General features: G+C 38.5%; 2 protein-coding genes across 2 annotated transcripts in view; one reads left to right on the forward strand and one right to left on the reverse strand.

The window, feature by feature from the left end:
* Smad5 (SMAD family member 5) overlaps positions 1–9,718 on the forward strand; it is a 43,861-nt gene extending 34,143 nt beyond the window's left edge. The window contains exons 5-7 of the mRNA XM_076856647.1: positions 472–693; positions 2,657–2,913; positions 4,578–9,718. Coding sequence (XP_076712762.1) covers positions 472–693; positions 2,657–2,913; positions 4,578–4,721 — 623 coding nt within the window. The 3' untranslated portion in view covers positions 4,722–9,718. The remainder of the gene's footprint in view (positions 1–471; positions 694–2,656; positions 2,914–4,577) is intronic.
* Positions 9,719–19,123: 9,405 nt separating this feature from the next.
* Positions 19,124–19,435, reverse strand: Smim32 (small integral membrane protein 32). Its single transcript, XM_076856231.1, has one exon. It carries the CDS (start codon positions 19,433–19,435, stop codon positions 19,124–19,126), a length of 312 nt encoding a protein of 103 aa, XP_076712346.1.
* Positions 19,436–20,916: the final 1,481 nt, after the last annotated feature.

Consider the following 20,916-nt stretch of genomic DNA (forward strand, 5'->3'; position numbering starts at 1 on the left):
TTACCCTTATAAGAGGAGAAACAGAAGTGAATCTTTGGATCTTTATGAGCACATACTGAGGAAAGGCCATATGAGCACCCAGCCAGAGGGCAGCTATCCACAAGCCAGGAAGGGAGCTCTTTCTAGATATCAGACCAGCTGACACCTTGATGTACTTCCCAGCATCCAGAACTGTGAAGGGGAAAATTAATCCACTCAGAATATGATATTTTGTTAAGGGAGTCTGAGCAGGTTAAGTAAGATAGTTGCCTATCTTTGTTTTCCTAAAATTGCTTAAATTGTCATATTTAAGTCTATTTCTAGTATTTTTGGATATAGGTTCAAACCAGGAAGGACAGTGATACTTAAGTGAAATGTCTTGTTTTCTTTCTCATGTAGCTCTTTGAGTTTCATTGAAGATTAAACACATAGTAAATCTGGAGTTTTGGATAATCACTTATTAAACTTCTTTTCTGTCTGATTTGTTCACAGATGTTCAGCCTGTTGCCTATGAAGAACCCAAACATTGGTGTTCAATTGTTTACTACGAATTAAACAACCGAGTTGGGGAAGCTTTTCATGCATCTTCTACTAGTGTGTTAGTAGATGGATTCACAGACCCTTCAAATAACAAAAGTAGATTCTGCTTGGGGTTGTTGTCAAATGTTAATCGTAATTCAACAATTGAAAATACTAGGCGTCATATTGGAAAAGGTAATCATACATTCATTTGAATTCAGCCCTTTTTTGTATTGGCCATGTGCCACAGTTTGTGTAAGGAAGGTGCTGTAAACTTACAAAGAATCTAAAGGCCTCTGCCTCATGTTGCGTATACTAAAGAATGTATTAATCAAATAAAGATATCATGAGTCCCCAATTCCTTATCTTGTTTAGTTTTTCTGCTTAAGTACTAGAGATCTGAAATCATTATTTCTTTGTTTTTTGAGTTACCCTGACTGGAATATAAGCTGCACAGAAATTTATCATGTTTATAACAGTAGCTAGGACAGTGCTTGGCTCATGAAATATACAACAAATGAATTTGTGGAACACATGACTGCTAGTGAAGAATGAGGATTTCATAATTATGGTATTTGTGGAGCATCTTCAATTGAGATATAATGTGTAAGAATTACCATGATGTTGGGGGAGTGGAGTTTGTGAATGACGGAAGTTCTTTGGTGGCTTTATTATCATCCCTCATCTTTTAAATTCAGGAAGGTTTTTTGTATAATTCATCCTGAAATATAGCTGCCACAACAACTATATCACACTTCAATGAGATGCCAGAGTCTCATGCATGCATCAAGTGGTCAGGAAGGAAACCCATCCCAGTAGAATGTATTGCATATTTCTCAAGAAGTTTTGTTTTCACCTCTTGCTACTTTTTGCTTTAACTTAGGCAAATAAATATAATTATGATGGCATTTTTTTATAGAAGAGGTTTTTTAAAATATTATGGTCAAAAATAGGTTGAATACAAAGTTGCCATTCTCTTTTAGAGTTCATTGCCTACTTGCCATGATGGTGTTTTTTGTTTGTTTGTTTGTTTTTGGTAAAATGTCTTCCTTGTATGCATTGATTTCCCACCCCATCCCAGTAAAAATAATTTTAAATGAAATCTATTTGGTAAATTTTGAACTTCTAAAATTAGTTGTCTTTTTTTTCAGCATACTATTCTAGGATACTTTTGTTCATGGGTCATTTTTATTTACTCAGAAACAAAGCTGAATTTTTATTATTATAGACTGATATAATTGTATGACTTACTTGTGTGCAGAGAGATATGTGTATTCAGGGATGGTGCTACAAAGCACTGTGGTAGTGAAAAGATGTCCATCAGTAGATAGTAGATTCACCTAGAATTATAAGTGGCATTTAGAGGATATATACAGTAGCAAATTTATATTTTGAAGCATACTAGAATCCTCAAGATTGCTTAAAGTGAAAGAGCAAGTTTTTGATTAATAGAATGTGGTACATTCATATTAAAAAACAAAGCAGAACACCCAACCTTCCACACAAACACACACACACAAAAATTACATAGGAACATTTATATAAAATTAAATGCATTTAAAAAGGTTCAAAAGGATATCCACCATTTTGATATTAGTTTCTACCTTTAATGAAGAGAAATTAGAGGTTATAGATATGTTGGAAAAATACCAGCTTTAGTTACACAATTTAAATTTTTGTATTGAAACTTTTCATGCATTATTTTTATGCACACACACACTACACATATATTTTAAATATATTAAAAATAATTTGAAATTACCAAAGTAAAATGTCTGCAATTTAAAAACTTGTGGTAACCTGAAAGTACATATGCACCTTTGGGGGTTTTGTTTGTATTTTTGTTTAATACTGTTGTCCTCATTTTCTTAACCACTCTTTCTCTCATAGAGATAATAGAAGATTTGGAAAAGGAAAACAACTTAAAAGTAGATAACCTAATCAGCTGTCAGCTTCAGGCTTAACTTAGTTATTTGAGGACCATGTTAGACTTAGGCAGACATTAACCTCTTCATTATCCTTGGCAGCAGAAGGCCATCTAGTGGTTGCTTTTATCTGAAGACAGTAGAGAGTTTGCTATGAACATCTCCGTATTTTGGTTATACCATATAATCTCTTTTGCTTTGTTAAACTGACTCATGCTACTCATCTTTTTAAGGTGTTCATCTGTACTATGTTGGTGGGGAGGTGTATGCGGAGTGTCTCAGTGACAGCAGCATATTTGTACAGAGTAGGAACTGCAACTTTCATCATGGTTTTCATCCCACCACTGTCTGTAAGATTCCCAGCAGCTGCAGCCTCAAAATTTTTAATAATCAGGAATTTGCTCAGCTTCTGGCTCAGTCTGTCAATCATGGGTTTGAGGCAGTCTATGAGCTCACAAAAATGTGCACCATTCGAATGAGTTTTGTTAAGGTAAGTGTGTGTGATCTGTATTGAAAGTATGTATGTCTATGGGTTGTAATAGAAAAATTGTTAAAAGTGGGCATTACTTTCAACTGGATTTACTAGGTTCTTAGATGAAATCCTTGAATTTATGATTGTAAACATATGGTAAGTCTAAGATAATTTATAATCCAGACATAAAATGCATGATTGATATTGATTTTGATATTGAACAGGGGTTGAGCTTACAAAGAATGTCAGTTAAATGATTAAAGTATTGGAAAACATTTAATATTAAAATTGCTTATTGAGTCCCTCAGCATCAATAGTTTTGATTATTATTAGATTCTATTAGACTGACTTGACAATTATTTGGAGTTCTAAAATTATTTTCCTTGAACTGAGCTTTGTTATTAAGAATTTGCAAAGTTCAAGTTCATCATTTACCCTCTTGGCCTGATTTTATTGAATATTCCGAAGAAGGTTGTTGAACAAAATTTGATAAGAATTTGTGATGTATTTAAGAAACCTATACTATATTCACATAGTCCTTAAAGATTTTTAGCCCAAGAACAACAACTGTCACATGCCATGTGTGAATTTTTTCTTTTTGGCATTCACTCCCTATCTATGTTTCTTTCCTTCCTTCCTTCCATTCTTATATCCATCCATCCATCCATCCATCCATCCAGTGTTTTCTTGATGCTTTACTAGATCTGATGTGTACATTGAATTATCAATCACCCTAAAGTTATTTCCCCTCCCTCTATACAAATGAGACTTTTGCATATTTAGTTTATCTGCATTCCCCATTTTCTCCATTCTTTTTCCTCTTTCCTCCCATAATTTTCCTGGACCAGGACTAGAATAAGCACTAACACAGAGAGCTTGATAAATCCAGATGGAAGAAAAGTGAAAAATTTCCTTTTTGTTTTTGTTTGTAGTTTTAAGCTAGCATTTTAGTTCATTTCATCTCATTAATTTCCCAGCTTTAAGGATAATGGCTATGTAATCACTACATTAAATTATTTATAAATGTGTTTATCAGTATCTACAGTGCCTTTTGTGACAGGAAAAAAAATAAAAACAAAGCAAAATTTAAAAAATATCAAAACAAGTCAGACACAGTGGCACATGCTTGTAAATCCCAGTAACTGAGGAGGATTGAAATTTCCAGGACAGCCTCCGCAACTTAGCGAGGCCCTATCTTGACAAATAAAGAGGACTGGGGATATAGCTTAGTGATAGAGCACTCTGGGTTCAATCCCTAGTACAAAAACAAAACCTGAAAACAAAGTTTTTTGGTCATATAATCTGACATGAAGTTACGTGAGGCTATTTATGGGTTTTATTTATCCTATTAAGTGAGAATATATCTCATAGTAGAAATAAATAATATTTTCATTATGAGATATTATACTGTATAATGTTTCTAAAATTTAAAAAAATGCTAAAACACCTGGTGCCATGCGTTTCTATTAGGAGAAGTATACGTTGTTTAAAAATTCATATATCTCTGAACATTGTAAATCTTTTCTTATAATTCCATGGTGAATATTAAGATTGCTTTTGTGATAGTTATTTAAGTATTCTGTATATCTTTACTGTTAAACTATCTGTTTGTTATTATAATTGCTTTAGACTTGTTGACATCTTAAAGAGAGATTGACTATGATATCTGTTCATTTTCATAGGGCTGGGGAGCAGAATATCACCGACAGGATGTTACCAGCACCCCATGTTGGATTGAGATTCATCTCCATGGGCCTCTTCAGTGGCTGGATAAAGTCCTTACTCAGATGGGATCTCCTTTAAATCCCATATCTTCCGTTTCATAGTGCAGAAATATTCTTTTCAATTGTTATTAGTGGACTTATTTTAATTTTAGAGAAACTTCCAGTACAAATACTGTGAGCTGACATGGAAAAACAGATTTTATAGCTTTTTTTTTTTTTCTACATAATTGTGACCAACACATTTGTATTTTGTGATGAATCTGCATTTGTTTGTATTCATGTTCATGTGATTAACTCTCAAAGGTATTGTAAAAGATGTGGACTAAGTATTATGCCCCTGTTCAGAATTTTGGTGTTGATTTTAAACTGGAACATGCTTTAGTTTATCATCCCAACAGGTTTTTTATTTGTTGATTTTTTTCAAAGTATGCATCACATGATGAAAAATTATAGTATAAGAGGTTATAATAGGGAAAAATAGTCTTCCTTCTGTTGATTTTCCAGAAACTATACTTCTAACAATTTCTTTGTCCCACCAACTTTAAAAAAGCTTAACACATAGTTTTTAAAAGCCTATGGTAGGGGCTTAAAAGAAACTCTAAAATAATCTTTTTATTTGATGGAACACTATGCACTGCTCTAACAAGTAGTGTTCAGTAAAAGTGAAGTGAGTTTTCTAGATGACATAAAATTTACATTTATATAGCTAAATGTTTGTCAGTGTAATGTGACTTCATGCTCAATATCTTTTGTAAAACATTTCCTTTTTTTAAAAAAAATTGCCAAGTAATTGATCTCTAGTATATGTCATTTACTCAAAATCTTGTCATAAATATTACTTTTTAGCTAGTGACAGTGCATGCACGGCCTTGTTCAGCTATGTTTGCTGCTTTTGGCCCTGTTGCAAGGATTGTAATTTTGACATGCATTAATCTTTTATTTTGCACTTTTATGGGTGACAATTTTTAGTGTAACCTTTGGTAAAACACTCAAGTGACTTGGACTTAGATGCTTATCCTCAATTCCTTGTTACCCCTTTTGTATTAACAAACTACAATTTATAGTTTACAGTTTTAGGAAGTTATGCCTTTTTCTAGTATTTTATTTTCAATCTAGGTTATAATATTGTTCTTCTAGAGCTCCAACTAAGGTGCCTTTTTAATTTCTACAGTCTTGTGGGTCTTATTAATGTTGGAAAATCATGTACTTAATGTCATTGTTCTCACTTGTATTGGTCTCCCCATGCAAGGACCTATGCGCTGTAGCCATAGGAGGCTCTTTGATTGGGCCTCAAGGGTGAGACTACTGGTCTGATATTAAATGAATCGGCAGTAGGTGTCGGGATAGCTGATTTCAAAACATTCACGTATCAAAGACTGTTCTCTCACTTATCATCAATGCTCTTTTTCTATTTTTTTAGTATCTACATGGATGCTAATCTCCCAGAACACAGTCTTCTAAAGGAAAGATGACAACTCTAAAGTATCCATTTAATCAATCCTGTTTTGGCTTTGAGTAGAGTACTATTAACCACCTTTTCTAGGGAATACTCAGATGGACATTTAGTTATGGCACAAGAAAGCAGAAATTATTTTGAAAAGAAAAATGACCTAATGTACCTAATCAGAAAAAGAAGCTTTATTTTCTAGTGCCTTTGTAAGTATCTGGAGCCATGCCATTCAGCTGTTAAAAATGTTATTTTTGGTTTGACTTTCTGCTTTGCCCTTTCTGCTTTTATGAGGGAAAAAAAAAGAAAAACACAAAAAATATTTTTTTAGGAAAGCATTTTGCTATTCCTTTTGCTTTCTGTGTCATTATTTATTGCTTTTTCAAAGTACAGCCATTGGATGATTTTAGTGCCTTCAGGTGAAGTGTCATTTGTATTTCAGCGCAGAATTCTTTGTTGGGTAAAAAGAATAATTTCAGACAGTCACCTGAGCCTTCAACGTAAGTATTATGTAACATGTATTCTAAGTTGTATGAGCCACATGAAAGAGAATTATTTGTTTAGTGATAGAACTTAGGTATTTTTTATCATTCTTTTACTTAACAGGCTCATGGCACAAATTTATGAAAAAGAATTCACTCAAGTTGAATGACAAATACATATAATCAACTTTAGTGATTATTTTAGTCATAAATTGTTTTATAGATGTTTTTAGCTGCAAGTTAAAAATTGTTTTGTTTGCAGACACCCTGTTCCAGCTTTTAGATATTTAGTAGGTATTATGTGATTGGCTTTTTCTGTGTTTTTTTTTTTTTAAAGAAGTATTATCTTGTGAATGACAGTACTGAAGCTGTTAACTGTTAAGAATTTCATGAAGTATAAACCTGTTATATTTCCTAAAGATTGTCAATTTTCCACCTGTGGCCTTTAAACGAAAATTTTATTCAGTTCCGCTATTCTTATAAACCCTAAACATGAGATAAAAATTATTAATAAGATGAAAACAGAAAAAGCAAAGTAAAATTCTGGCTAACAATAAGAAAGTATCTCTAAAAGAAACTATTTCAAAAAAGTACAATATTAAGATTTTATGTAATATTAGACTGGTTTATAGTCAAATTTGCAAGAATATCAGCACCACTACAATAATCACTTTTTATAGCAGATAGATATTAATACATGCCAGTTAAAAGACAGAATCTGGGAATACTGAAATTGCAGCCAGTTTGGTAAATGCAAAAAGCAGAACAGAATCAAATTAATCTCATAATGAATTAAAGTAACAAGATCTTGATTGCCAAAAAAGCAGGTTATAAGAAGTGCATTTGACTAACATCTTATTGATTTCATGGCTAATATATGGAATATAAACTAGTAGGCATGTTACTGATCTACTGAATTTGACACTTTTCTCTAGAGAAAATTTAAGGAAGACATCAAAAATGTCAAATACAGGGGCTGGGAGCATAGCTCAATGGAAGAGAGCTTTCCTAGTGTACTTGAGACTCTGGGTTCAATCCCTGCAGCATCACCAAACAAACAAACAAACAAAAAACCCCGATATCTTCATTAAATCATCTCCAAAAAATTTAAAAAAAAATAATAAATAAATATATATATATATATATTTCATTTCACGGTTGCTTTATAACCCAGCAGTTGAACTGGCTGTGTTGCTGAGGTGAAACCCAGAATAAGATTCAGTTCAACAAGCTACACCTAGTATTACAAATTTATGCTTTTCATAACTTTTGAGAGTAAGACGTCCTTTAGGGGATGTAAAACAATTACTAAGTATTCAAATCTGAAGGCTATTGTCAAGATAAGAACTAGGGTTCACCTTATAAAACCTTCCCTGTATTACCTGAGGGTACCTGTGAGAAACCGTTCCTTCCCTTGTAATAGTGTCCTTTTGGAGGAAAAGGTTTACAAAAAAACAGAATCCTACTGATAGCAGAGAAACTCTAAAAAGTTTGGTAGTATGTATTAAAGTGCTGCACTTGTGTTATAGAGAACATCTCATACTCAAGTCTAGGTCCATTTTTTAATACTTTTTCTAGTTATTTGCTTAATGGTACTTTGAGTTACTGTCACCTTTCTCATTTAAAATATATTATCCTTTTACTTCCTGAAGAAGAAAGAATCCTTTGATAATTATTGAATTCAGCCTTCATTGATGAGTTGCATTTTTGGACCTATTTTAAGAACTCTTGATGTCTGGAGTCTGAATATAAGTGTTCATTCTGATTTTTTTCATCAGCAAGATAAACAAGTATCTTTTAAGGTGAGATAGTGTGGTGGTTTTAGAATTGTTTAATGGTTTTTATGGGAGTGAGTTTTCCTAAGTGATTTTCTCAGATATTAACTAAGACAGCTTTTTGGAGGGTAATTTTCCTTTTGCTGCCTGTTCTCCCCAACAGCATTATTTGAATAACATTATTTTCTTCATTGATAGAGGTGAGATTCTTGAATGTACTCGCAAGGGATTTTTTTTTTTTTCTCCCCTGCATAAACAAATCTTGCTGGAGAGAAATTTGGATAGTTCTTTAGAATTCAGTGGATTGCAGTTTAGTGTGTCCTGATTACAGGAGGTAACAGTATTATAAAGCCTTTGTTAAATTAGATTATTCGTAAAAGAAGTTTGCCTTCCTGGCTGCGGATGGTGGTCAGTGGTAGACATTTGCTAGCATGTGGGAGACCCTGGATTAGATCCACCCATGGGTGGGTAGGAAGAAAAATAAGATGAAACTCATCTCCAAAACAAAATACAACTGCATTATAATTGAAGTGACACTCTAAAATTAGGTGGTATACCCAAACCAATAAATAAGATTTCATATATTCTGGTTTTGTTTACTGTTATTTTGTAAGAGTACATGCTGTAATATTGTTGGTAGCATTTGCTGTAAAATAAGTAATGAGTTATTTTGTTGAAAAGAGCAGGATCTTTGATTGTGGCAGAGTGAAAAGGATTTTATGGTTCTTGTCCACATAACTCAGTTCTTAAAATTTCTAAAATGATCATGAGCCATTATCATTTAAGGATTTATTTGAAGTTGCTGTGATTTTTAAAAGTTCAGAATTTTGTATAAATAAATCCCCACCCCCTATTAGTAGATAGTGCCTGTCTTAAAACTAACTGGTGTTAGCTATAAGAGAACTCCAGTTAGGCCAAAGAATCCCAAGTGTTTTGTAAAAGAAAATCTTATAGGGTCAGATTTTCCTGTATAATACTATTGGAAATGATGTTGCTTTGATTTTACTAGAAGAACTCTTGAGGATGATGGTTGGGCTAGAGATATTCTTTTTAACCTGGTTGTTTAAAGTTGCAATTTAAAATTCACTTGTTTTAAATTCGGTTAAGATCATTGAAACTGAATGTATACTCTCTTTAAAAAGATCTTTCATATGTAAATGATAAAGACCAAACCAATGGCTGCACTGTAGGACTGTTTCTTATTTGTTCTTGTTCTGCTTCTGTTCATGTTATAGAAAATGAAATTATAGCATGATGCTTCAATTCTGCTATCCTTTTGATACTTATAAAAATGTATTAGGTTTTACTATACTGTGCTTTTCAAAGCCATAACTCTTTAAATTTGTTTTTGCATATTGTTTGCTAATACTTTATTTTAATAAACCTCAAAATCTGCTTAATGTGTCTTTTTTTCTTTTTGGTAATTTTTTCTGATTTATGTTTCATTGAATGGAGTTATAGAAGAGGGATGGGATTATCAGTTGTTACAACCTGCTGAATTATCTGTGTGCTAGTGATAGAAAATATGATATACCATGCCTTTTCACTAAGCATGAGGGTTGCTCAGTATAATTGATTTTTTTTTCTCTTTGAAAGGAAATTGATGTGTTTTTCTTTGTTATGTTTTGATAGAGGATTTGAACCTAGACTCTGTTTTTTTTTTTTTTTTTTTTTTTTTTTTTTTTTTTTTTAGTTTAATCACTAAATTTTCCTTCTCTAGATGTCATTGTAAATGAGGGGGCTTGGCTGGGTGATTGAGAGGCAGAATAGGAAGACAGCTTTTACAGAGCTGACTCTAGAATCTGCATTTGAGTCCTGGGCTGCATATTTCTGTGCCCTTTTGCAGGTTGCTTAACGACTCTGCCTCAGTTTTCCTCACCTGTAAAATAAAAGTTCACTTTATAGAAAAATGAAGTAATAACAAAAAAAGTACTTAGAACAACCTGGCATAAAAGAACTCATTTAAAAATTAATATCTTTTACATTTCTGTTATTTCTTTGATTTAGAGTAATTATTTCCGAGACTGCTTGTCCTTGGTAGATCAACACTTGATTTTCTACTTTGTGAATTAGCTGTGCTTTTAGTTTCTGATTATCCTGTTTTGAAAAAAAAATGTAAATCATAGACTAGCTTTTTTATCTCCCTCTCTGTGATGCATACTTTTATCACCCTCTGGATTACATACACAACAGGTACAAACTCATTCCAAGTGGCTGGGGGCAGGGAGTGGCATGCACCCTGACTAGAAAAGTAGAGAAAACTAAACTAAATATTTTGACTCAAAAGAATAAATATGAAAGCTCTTATTCTTTTCTTTAGAGAAAAGACTTCGTTACAAGAATCAATTACTGCAAATCAGTTCATTCTGTCATTTTCTTTGAAAGGGATTTAGTGAGGTACTTGGTAGCAACTTCATTGGCTATTTTAGAGGCATTCCTTAAAAAACAACAACAAAAATCACTTTTCCTGGCAAAAGATTTCAGATTTAAGATAATTAATTTTCAAATTGCTGAAGCCCTAACATTCAGATGATGAGTTCAGATGGTGAGACTCAATGACTAGTACTATTCCCTATTAAAATCCAGAATGCAGTTTTGGTGCACTTCTCTATTTTATAAACATTTATAAGAAGTCTGTCAGACTGGACAATGCCTATAAGAAAGTAATTATTTAGAAGTTTATCATAGTCTGTATATGGTTAGAAGGAGGAAGTATTTTTTTAAAACCTTTCCACAATTAACATTATAAAATATTACTGTGACTTTTGTTGTCAGATTTATAATTCTTCAGTAAACTTTTTAAAAAAATTTTTTTTCAGCCTCAATCATTTTTATTGCCATATTTTGAAGCTTAGGGTAGTGGGGCTACTGGGAAATTTTAAAAGAAGAGCTTTTGGCCAGCTTGCTTAAACATCTCCATCTCACAGTATGTTAGATGGGAGGTGGGAAAGGGGCGATTTTAATCTGGTGGTTAAGATGCTTAGGATTCATATTGTACCAAGTTATGTGAATATAATTCCTAGTGAGGCAGTTTATTCATGTTTGGGCATGGATTTTTGAAAAGCTCCTTAAACTTTCTTAATCTCTTATCCCTTCTTCATCCAATAAATCTCACCCATTAGCTCATTAAAAAAAAATACTTTTATCAGAGATAAATGGTGAGGATTTAACAGTCCAGAAAAGCATAAACTAAAACCTTTCTTCCAATAGCTAACCACTAGACATTTACGCATTTACTTTTGTTTGTTTGTTTCAATACTGGGGATTGAACTAGAGCGCATTTTACCACTGAACTACATCCTAGCCCTTTTTATTTTGAGGTGGGGTCTCACTAAGTATCTGAGAATCTTGCTAAGTGGCTGAGGCTAACCTTGAACTTGGAGTCTTCCTGCCTCAGCCTCCTGAGTCACTGAGTGATTGGTCACTGGTGTGTGCCATCATGCCTGACTATGCACATTCCTTTCAAACCAGTTCTGATAGTTAGTTTGCATTTTTTTGTTTGTTTGTTTTGCATCTGTTTTAATGTTCTTTGACAAATATATAGCCGATCATGGGTGGGGCTATCACTCCTTAATTTGAAAGGATTCTCAGAGAAATTGGCTTGGTTTCCAAATCTTTCCTCCTATATAACCAAGAGAACATTCTGCATAGCTTTTCTCACTATTTCACACAAAATATATCTCTTGACCCTTTTGTCACCTCATGAGAACATAAGATCTAAGGACAGACCTTTGTCTCTGCTAGAGCAGTTCCTGACACGTAATAAGTCAGCACACCAGGACTTGTTGACTGAGCAGAGTGGGTTTTCCTTTTTTAATACTAGAATTCACTTTTTTAAATGTAATATGACAACTGCTAGTTGAGTTGATTCTGGCTCAGTAATTTATTAGGTCTCATTACCATACCTCATGAGAAAGCTGGAAATTCAACTAAGAAATTATAACACTCTTAAATTCTTTGTCTTTGAACTTTTGGGTCAAGTAATCAAGTTCCTGAATTTTTTGCTCAGATAGCATATAAAATTGCCAGTCGAGTTGGAGCTTTAACCTGTTGACATTTAAAATTTTTCCAGAAAAAGGAGAAAGGACAGTTTCTTCGATGTAGATGATAACAGAAAATAACCCAAATGGTGCACTGTATTTCAGAGCTTACAGAGATGAGGGTTTTAAGAAACAAACTTGTAGTTTGATTTTGGTGTCCTGGCCTAGGCCCCATAATGTTCTTCCCTGACTATTGTATGTGACGGACAGGCCTTTTGCACTCAGGTGGGCCACTTTTGGGAATGCCTTTGAGAGAGAGAACATATGACAGACCAAATATGTGACTCATATTTTGCACTTGAGAATAAAAAATTATTTTGCCGAAGAGTGTGTGTGGGTGATATAAAGGAAGAAATTTGGGAAGAAGGAAAGCTCTGGGGTCTGGAGGGCTTTGGCAGATTTTGCCCCCATCTATAGTTGTGTCAATATTAATTCAAAGCATAATTAATGGTAAACATTCCCTAATTGCCTTTTCTTTTTACATAAACTGTGAAATGTGGTTTTCATTAACCTAGAGTTGTTTAGGCCAAGTTAGTGATGTCAGTGGATATGAAGATGATGAATGCAAGCAGAGATGTACAAAATACAAATAGTTCAGAAATGATGTTCATATGAAAAGGCCCTTTATTGTGTGATAAACTGCTAGAAATTTTACAGATCTCTATTCTCCCCTTCTTTAATTGTAGACCACCTACATTTATCTGGAAAACACATTTTTTCAGTCCTTGGGGCTTCGAGTTAGGTTAAGTCATGCCTGAATTCTGGCCACATGTGACTGAATTCTAGCCAATAGGATATAAGCAGAAATGATATGTGCCATTTCTGCTTGGAAGAGGAATGTTCTTTCTCCTTTACAATGGCTGGAAAGCAGATATGACGATGGGAAGTAGAAGTGGATATGGAAGCCAAGGGATGAAGATTTCAGCGTTTTGCTGCCCCTGGGAGGTTACTGTGAGAAAGGACCCCACAACCCCGCACCACAGGGATATTGTTTCAACTACTTAGACTATGAGCTAGGTGATACTACTTACTCTCATGGAACTGTTAAGTGCTTTGTTCAAATCAAGCCTCATGCTAGATGGTAGAGCTGGAGTTGAAGTTCCTGCCTCATTGAAAGCAAAGCTATAACATAGAGTATTTAATTCCTGTCTAGTTAGGGGTTAATCTGATCAGCTTGGGAGGGTGCCTAAACAGGAGCAGAGAATGAAGGAGACTAACATACAGACTCTGCTCCTGTGTTGCAGAATATCTGTGGGTTTTGTTTTGTTTAACCCTGATCAGTACCAGGTTGTTTATTCATTCAATTAATATTTGAGAGCTGTTAGATGTCAAGTTGAGGATAAATAGGATAAAACAAAAGCAATTTTCCTGATAGTTTTTCATTTTGGTTGATGGATATATATAACAAGGTAAATAAAATGCATAGTAAATTTACTGGTGAATTCTAAGGAAAAGGAGATGTCAGGGTGAGAGAGGAGAGTAATTGCAATTTTAGGCATAGCGCCCAGGGAAGGTCTAATTAGAAGCTAATGTTTAAGTGCGGAAAAAGGTAAGGTGATAGGTGAAGTAGATTAAACAGATTTCTTATTCAAGGCAATTGACAAGCATGTGAATGATATTGCTAAGGTCTGTGCTTTGCAAAGGGAAAAAGAGTATTTCACGCAGAAATAGCTAAAGGTACAAACTTTAAAAAATTGCATGTTCTTTAGTCTCTTCAGGAGATAACAGTAATACCTGAGGTGTTGCATAGATGGAGACAGGAAATGTTACTTGCTGACAACTTTGTGGATTACCGCCCCAGGAATCTGGCTACTTGGAAGACCAATAAGTAAGGAAGAATTCAAGTCAATATTTCATCTGATAAAATTTTTTTAAGGTGGAAAATCAAAGGAGATATGTTCAGATGAAGAATATACAGAGAAAGCTCTAGCACTGTTTTCCCACCATGTTGCTTTCAACAAATACCAAGTACCTGTTTTGTGGTTAAAACATAGTTTCTCAAAAAACAGTGAAAAGAAGATGTTGTCCCTGACTTCATATAACTTACATATTAGTAGGAAGAAAAGACATTAGGTTTATAATTGCATTGTCATTTAATAGCTATGATTACAGAGATGATTTGGGGCTATTAAAGATTTTAGGAAAGTCCTTTTTGAGGAAGAAAGATTTAAGTAGAGTTCTAAAGGATGAAAAGGCATTAGCCAAAGTAAGGTGGGGAACTTAAGGACCAAGAAGGCCACTGTCACTGTAGCCTGGAGTACAAGAGGGATGTGAGGAGATGTGGGTGGGGTCAGATGATTATAGGCTTCATAGGCTAAGGTTAGGGTTTTGTTTTTAATCACAAGTACTAGGAAAAACCATTAGAGTGGAGGCTGCTGGAAGCAGATACCATGATCAGATGTGTGTTTTGATTGGAGACGTAAAAGTGAATGTAGGGCTTTGAGGTAGGGTGGTGATGGTGGAGACTGTGTGGATTTGATGGGGTAGAATGGAGTGCAGGTGATAATTGCATATGGGAGGATGCAGAAGAGGTTGGCGTTAAGAATGACAACCACAAATGTATGGAAGATGATATGCCATGAGCTTTGTAATGTTTTGAACAGCCAATAAAAAAATATTAAAAAAAAAAAAAAAAAGAATGATAACCATGGGCTGGGGATGTGGCTCAAGCGGTAGTGCGCTCGCCTGGCATGCGTGCAGCCCCCGGGTTCGATCCTCAGCACCACATACAAACAAAGATATTGTGTCTGCCAAAAACTAAAAAATAAATATTAAAATTCTTTCTTTCTTAAAAAAAAAAAAGAATGACAACCATGGTTTTTTTTTTCCTCCTCTGGGCAGTCATATGTTGCAATTTATTGAAATTGAGAAGACTGAAGGAGCATCTAATTAAGAAAGATGAAGAGTTTTAGACTTGTTGAGTCTGAAGTTTCCTGTGAGATAGCCAATAGAGATATTGAGAGGGCTTGTGTAGCAAGAGTCATCTGAAAAGCAACTGAAGCCATGAGAATGGATGAGATCCAGAAGAGATCTCCAACTCTGGGCACAGTGGCTGTGCAGTGGCAGACCTCTGTACTGTCCTGTGATAGCACATTCCTGAAAAAGGACTGCAAGTCACTGATGGAAAGCAGTTACTGTTTGTACTGCTGCAAGCGCTTCTAAAATGGTCATCCTTGTTAATGATGATTGCTCACATTCAGAGCACTTCCTGTATATCAAACATGAGTTAACACTTCACCTACAATGTCTCACTCAGTGTTGAAAATCCTATGAGGCAGTTAGTATTATTATCTCCATTTTACAGCTGAAGAAACAGGTTAGCAGAAATTCAGAAACATGATGGAGGCCTAGAGTAGATGGTCAAGCTCAGGTCACCTGGTCCCAGGAATCAGCCTTTTACCTCTCCCTAGTTCCTAGTATCTACAATCACTTTGCTGTTTCAATTTCCAACCTCTCACCCACCCATCACTTATCAAAAATGTCTTCTCCTTAACCTCCTTGCCTACTTGTAGTAGGTGGTTTTACCAGAGGAGCTCAGATACCTATGGCAACTCTATTCCTATTTTTAACTTGCCATCCCCAACTGCCTAAAGATGGTTCCAAGGCATCCTGGAATTATTAGGGTAGCAAAAGGCAGGAGAGTGAGTATTCAGAGCTACGTCCCAAATAGCCATCTATCTAACTTGAGTTACCAGAACAAAATACCATACACTGGGTGGCTTAAACAACAGAAATTTAATTTTTACAGTTCTAGAAGCAAGTCTAAGATCACAATTCTGGCTGATTCAGTTTCTGAGGGTCATTTTCCTGGTTTACAAATGGCCAACATCTCACTATGTTCTGTCTCACTATGTCCCAGGTTTCATAAGGACACTAATCCTATAGGATCATGGCCCCATCCTATGACAATATGTGATATTAATTAATATAGTTGTTTTGGGAGTTGGGGTTTCAACATAGGAATTTTGGAAGAACATTTGTATTCTTTTGGTCCATAACATGGTCTGAATGTGTTATCACTACATTGTATTTCATTAACTCTGCATATTAATGGAGGGCAAACATGAACTTGGCCATGTCACTTGTTTAGGGGAGAATCTAAGGCTGGATCCAATGTGAGGAAAAACCCACTGCCACTCAGCTAGTCCAACACTATCCTAGAAAAGGAAATGAAGTTACTCAGGTTCATAGTGTTGGCAAACAGCACTCTTACAAACCCAGCTTGCTTTCTAGATTCAAGCTCTTGCAAGTCCAATTACCCAGGAATTTATTTCAGAAGAGTCTCTTCATTTGAAGTGGCCAAGCCTTTGCTGAGGTGGCTGGGGTCACTGCAACGCAACAGAGATATCAGATACCTTCCAAATTATATACATCTTAGCACTTTTTGGTTTACTTTAAGGGATCCCAAGAGTCTCCTGGATCACTCTGATTCTAGCTGATAATGGTCTAGGAACTACAAGGGATTTCTAAGCCACTGAATCCTTTCTCCCATGAAAGGACCAGCTCTTGCATTTGTTTGTGGTCATAAAAGGCAGTGGGCTTTCATGAGACTGCATCATGTTTGGGGTTCAGCTTTTCCCATCAGTAATGCTGCCTCAAGTCTGCAGCTCAATTATAACGATAGCTTACACTTGGGTGGTCACTTTGTACAAGCCTTGTGCTAGCATGCCACATTGGTCATACTGCTTAATATTCAACCCTGTAGAACTAGATAGTATAATATCCATTTCACAGCTGAGGAAACAAGCTCGGGTTAAATAATTTGCTCAAGGTCACGTAGCTATTCAGAGGTGAAGCTGGAATCTAAAGCTAGATGGTTAGACTCTAGAGCTTGTCTTCTGACCATCTTTCATACTACCTTCAAGTCTGCGATATGGTGGAAGAACGTCCTGTTCATGCATTAGTCTTCTACCTCTCATAATCCCAGATCAAGGCTGAAGGATCCCCCAGAGCAACAGCATGTGCTTTTGGTACACCAGCCAGGGGATTGTATTTTGTACATTTTTTTCCCATCTAGTCCTCTCTGCAACCAAAGTTGGTGCAAATGAACTGGGTCACCCTTACTGTAGACTGGAGAAATTTGGATATGGTTCCAAAGACTAAGCTATGATGCTCTGTAAGATGACCGCAGAATTGGGGTTCTTGGTTTCTATTACACTTCTCCATTGCTTCCCAGAATAGGAACCCGGGGAGAATTTTGTGCTGAGAAGTGGTGATGGGAGCCCTGGCTATTCTTTTCTGCACCCCAAGCTTGGCCTTCAGAATGTTTCAATGTCTGACAACCCTTATAAATGTTGCAGAGTTGCATGGCTATATGCATCTGGCCAGGGACAAGAGTCCTTATCTTGTTCCAATTCTCAAAGCCTAGTGACCCTAAATTTTTTTGAATTACTGAATTAGATAATCTGTCAATTTTTTCAGTCAAAACTTCTCTAAGTTCTAGTGTCACATTGAGCCAGATGACTCCCAAAAATATTTAATAAAAAGAAAGACTCCTTAGAATAAGGCTAACTTTGAAACTGGTCAAGGTTATCACAAAGTTCTCTATTCCCTTTAGATTCTTTGAAATTCTTTCTCCTGGAGGGGTTTAGTCATCTTTTCTTTCCTGTGGGGTTCTCCAGGGCAAGTTCCTGTCTACATGGGAGGAAGTGCCAGAGCGCTGCCCTCTCTACCTGACCTTTAAGCCTTTCTGGCTCAGGATGTCTCTTGGGAGACTTCAGGTCCAGGGAGGCTCTTTGGGAGGCTTCAGGTCCAGGGAGCAAAGGGGAGGATGGCGGGTCGAAGGAACTGCCCGCAGAGAGTCTCCAGGGAGTCCTGTTAACAAGAATTTATTCAGCAGGTCAGGCAACAATTTTCCCTAGAGGCCGTTCTGAAAAAACTCCCCAGAGCAAGTAACCGGGGAAAGCTAGAGAGGAGGAGGAGGTTATCATTAAACTGACCTGGGCCACAGGGGCCGGGAAGGCGGATCAAACTTGGGTCTCTTCCTGCTCAGATGGACCAGCCCTTATTCCCTTTCCCATAGCGGCGCAACCAATAACCAGAGTGTTCTCAGAGCTTGGATCTAATTCGGTGAGTTTTTATTGTAGAAATGTGGCTCCTGGAGATGTGAGATGCTGATCCCCACAGCCGCGCCCTGCAAGTGAGACTGCACCTCTCCACCGAACCCCTCTCCATCTCTGTCCGCAGAAGGAATTGGCTATTTGGACTTAGGCGGGACCCACTGAAACTCGGGCGTTGTGTCATTTCCCTAAGGGGACGCGGTCCTCTATGAACATCATTCCAAGGTCCGGCTGAGTTCACGCTAGGATCCTAGTGGGATCCTCAGTGCCAAGGAGCAAGAAAGGCGGTAGCATCTTTGGGGAGACAGCCACAGGGCCAGGGAGTCGGGACGGGCAGCTCCTGGCTAGTTGTGCGCTGGCGGTTCCTGCCCCTTCTGTGGCAAAGTAAGGAATTCAACCCGTGGCAGGCAAGGCTTCTGAGCCCAGGTGGCACACTGTCTTTCAGGATGGTTCCCCGACTGGACCCTCTGTTTAGGGGAAGAAAGACACCCTTTCAGGTACTGAGCTAGGGATCCTGTGCAGCCTCCTAACGTCTCCATCCCTTTTTACTTTCCGGTTGCCTATCTACGTGGGAAAAGGTCTGAGCAAAGTGTTTCCAGGGACCAGCAACCTCCGATGTCAATCCCGCTCTGCCGGGTTCATGCTGGAGTGTCTTGGGGAGGCCAGGACGCGACACCCGGCGGCCTTGGCTTAGTTCAAAGCTACACCGGCCGCGTCTTCCAGGGAGCACGGGCGTCGCGCAGCGAACGGTCGTGGGGCAGCGCGGCGAAGGCCGAGTGGCGCAGCTGGCAGCCGATGAAGAGGACGACGAGCGCCACGGAAAGCAGCAGCAGGAAGAAGAGCAGCAGGTAGGTGGGCAGGTCAGGCTTTGTGGCCGTGCCATCCCGCATACCGCGCGCGGTGGCCAGCTCCAGAGGCAAAGCGCCCTCTGCCTTGACGGTGGCTCCTGGAGCCAGAGCACCACCGACCGCCGCCTCGGGGCCGCCGGTGGCGTTGAACACGTCTCCGTACATGGCCCGCGGGTCCCGGCGACCCCAGTAGGACCTCCTCACTTGGCCTCGCGCTGACCTGAGCTAGCCAGCGCTTCCATGGAGCTCTCCTCCCGACCTGCGCGCAACTGACCGGGAGAGTCGGTGCCTTCCGACCAGAGGGGAAAGCACAGATCCCGGGACCCTCCGCTCACTCTCCTAGGTGTTCGTCTGCCTTTGCCACGCCGCGGTGGACCTCTGCCCTCGGAGCTGCACAGCTCCGTGCCCTGCGCCCTTCAAGCTTTCCCTGTTTATCGCTGTTGCCAGCAAGAGAGAGGTCCCAAGTCTCTGATTGTCTCACGGTTTCACAGCCGCTCTCTCGGCTCCGACCCTCAGCTTGGGGGAGCTCCGGGTTCCAGGCGGGCGTCTGGGCTGCAGCGACTGTGAGAGGTGCTGAGTGAGTGCTGCCGCAGCTCCGCACTGGACGCAGAGTGCACCGAGGGCGGGTGGCGCGGAGTCCTGCGAGTCAGTTCTCTGGCGCTGGCGCCACTGCCGCGGCAGCTATCAAGGCAGTCCTGCAGTCCCGGGTCCTTGTCGAGACGTCCCGGTGTGTGTGGCCAGCTTGTCCTCACTCCCTCTGGCTGCTAGGCTCCTGTTTGAGCTGGAGATAGCTCTGAGGCAGCTCTGGGCGCGCTTTGGTCCTGGGCGGGGGGAGGGGGCGGGATTGGTGGTGGCTGCCCCCTGGGAGAAGCTGCGAACCAATGAGGAAGAGGGAGGACACGACTGTGACTGCCCACTGCCCACCTCACATCACTCAGGAACAGAGGATACCAAAGAGCAAGAAAACTGAGCTGGGGCGGGGGAGGGTTGGTGCGGGGGCAGAGGGGGGCCCTCTAGCAAGCGCGCCCATAGGGTCACAGAAAGATGGAGGGTCAAAGACACAGCTACAGACCTACGAACAGAGCCACAGGGAAAACAGACAGTTGAGTGATGCAAATTCAGAAACAAGATTTAGCAGAGCATGGACACCAGCTTTGTATCATTTGATGTCTTCTTTCCAGGCAGAGCCGGTTTGGGTGAAGCCCCCACTGGCTGCTGGATAGCTTAGGCAGGGCACACCCGAGTTAAGGCACAGACTTTTGTTCAAACTGGAGCCTGTGGGTAAGTGTGCTTCTCCACTAGGAGCTCACTTGCTCAACAGCATTTGCAGTCCTGCTAAAAAATAGAGGGGTAAGAGGAGGACATGGTGCTGGCCATGACCCACCCACTTTGGGAACCCCTGGAAAGGATTGCTGGCCAGGACAGAGGTGAGCAGTCAGTCGGACTGGGAGTGGGGAAGTCCCCTTTTCCAGGACTCCAAACTCCTCACTTCCTGCTAGAAACCTTCCAAACCCCAGCAGGAAGGTGAACCCTGCCCTGGTCCACCATGGATCCTGTGCTTCTTCTTTGTAAGCCCTGGAGATCATTGTCCAGCAAGATCAAAACTGGAGGCAGCAGGTAAGAAGCCTAAGGAACCAATCTAAAGG

Source organism: Callospermophilus lateralis, chromosome 5, assembly GCF_048772815.1.
Source record: "Callospermophilus lateralis isolate mCalLat2 chromosome 5, mCalLat2.hap1, whole genome shotgun sequence".
In the NCBI taxonomy this organism is placed as follows: Eukaryota; Metazoa; Chordata; class Mammalia; order Rodentia; family Sciuridae; genus Callospermophilus; species Callospermophilus lateralis.

What these genes read in the sequence shown, in the direction of transcription:
- Smim32 (XM_076856231.1), bottom strand. Translation starts at nt 19,435, where the DNA reads ATGTACGGAGACGTGTTCAACGCCACCGGCGGCCCCGAGGCGGCGGTC.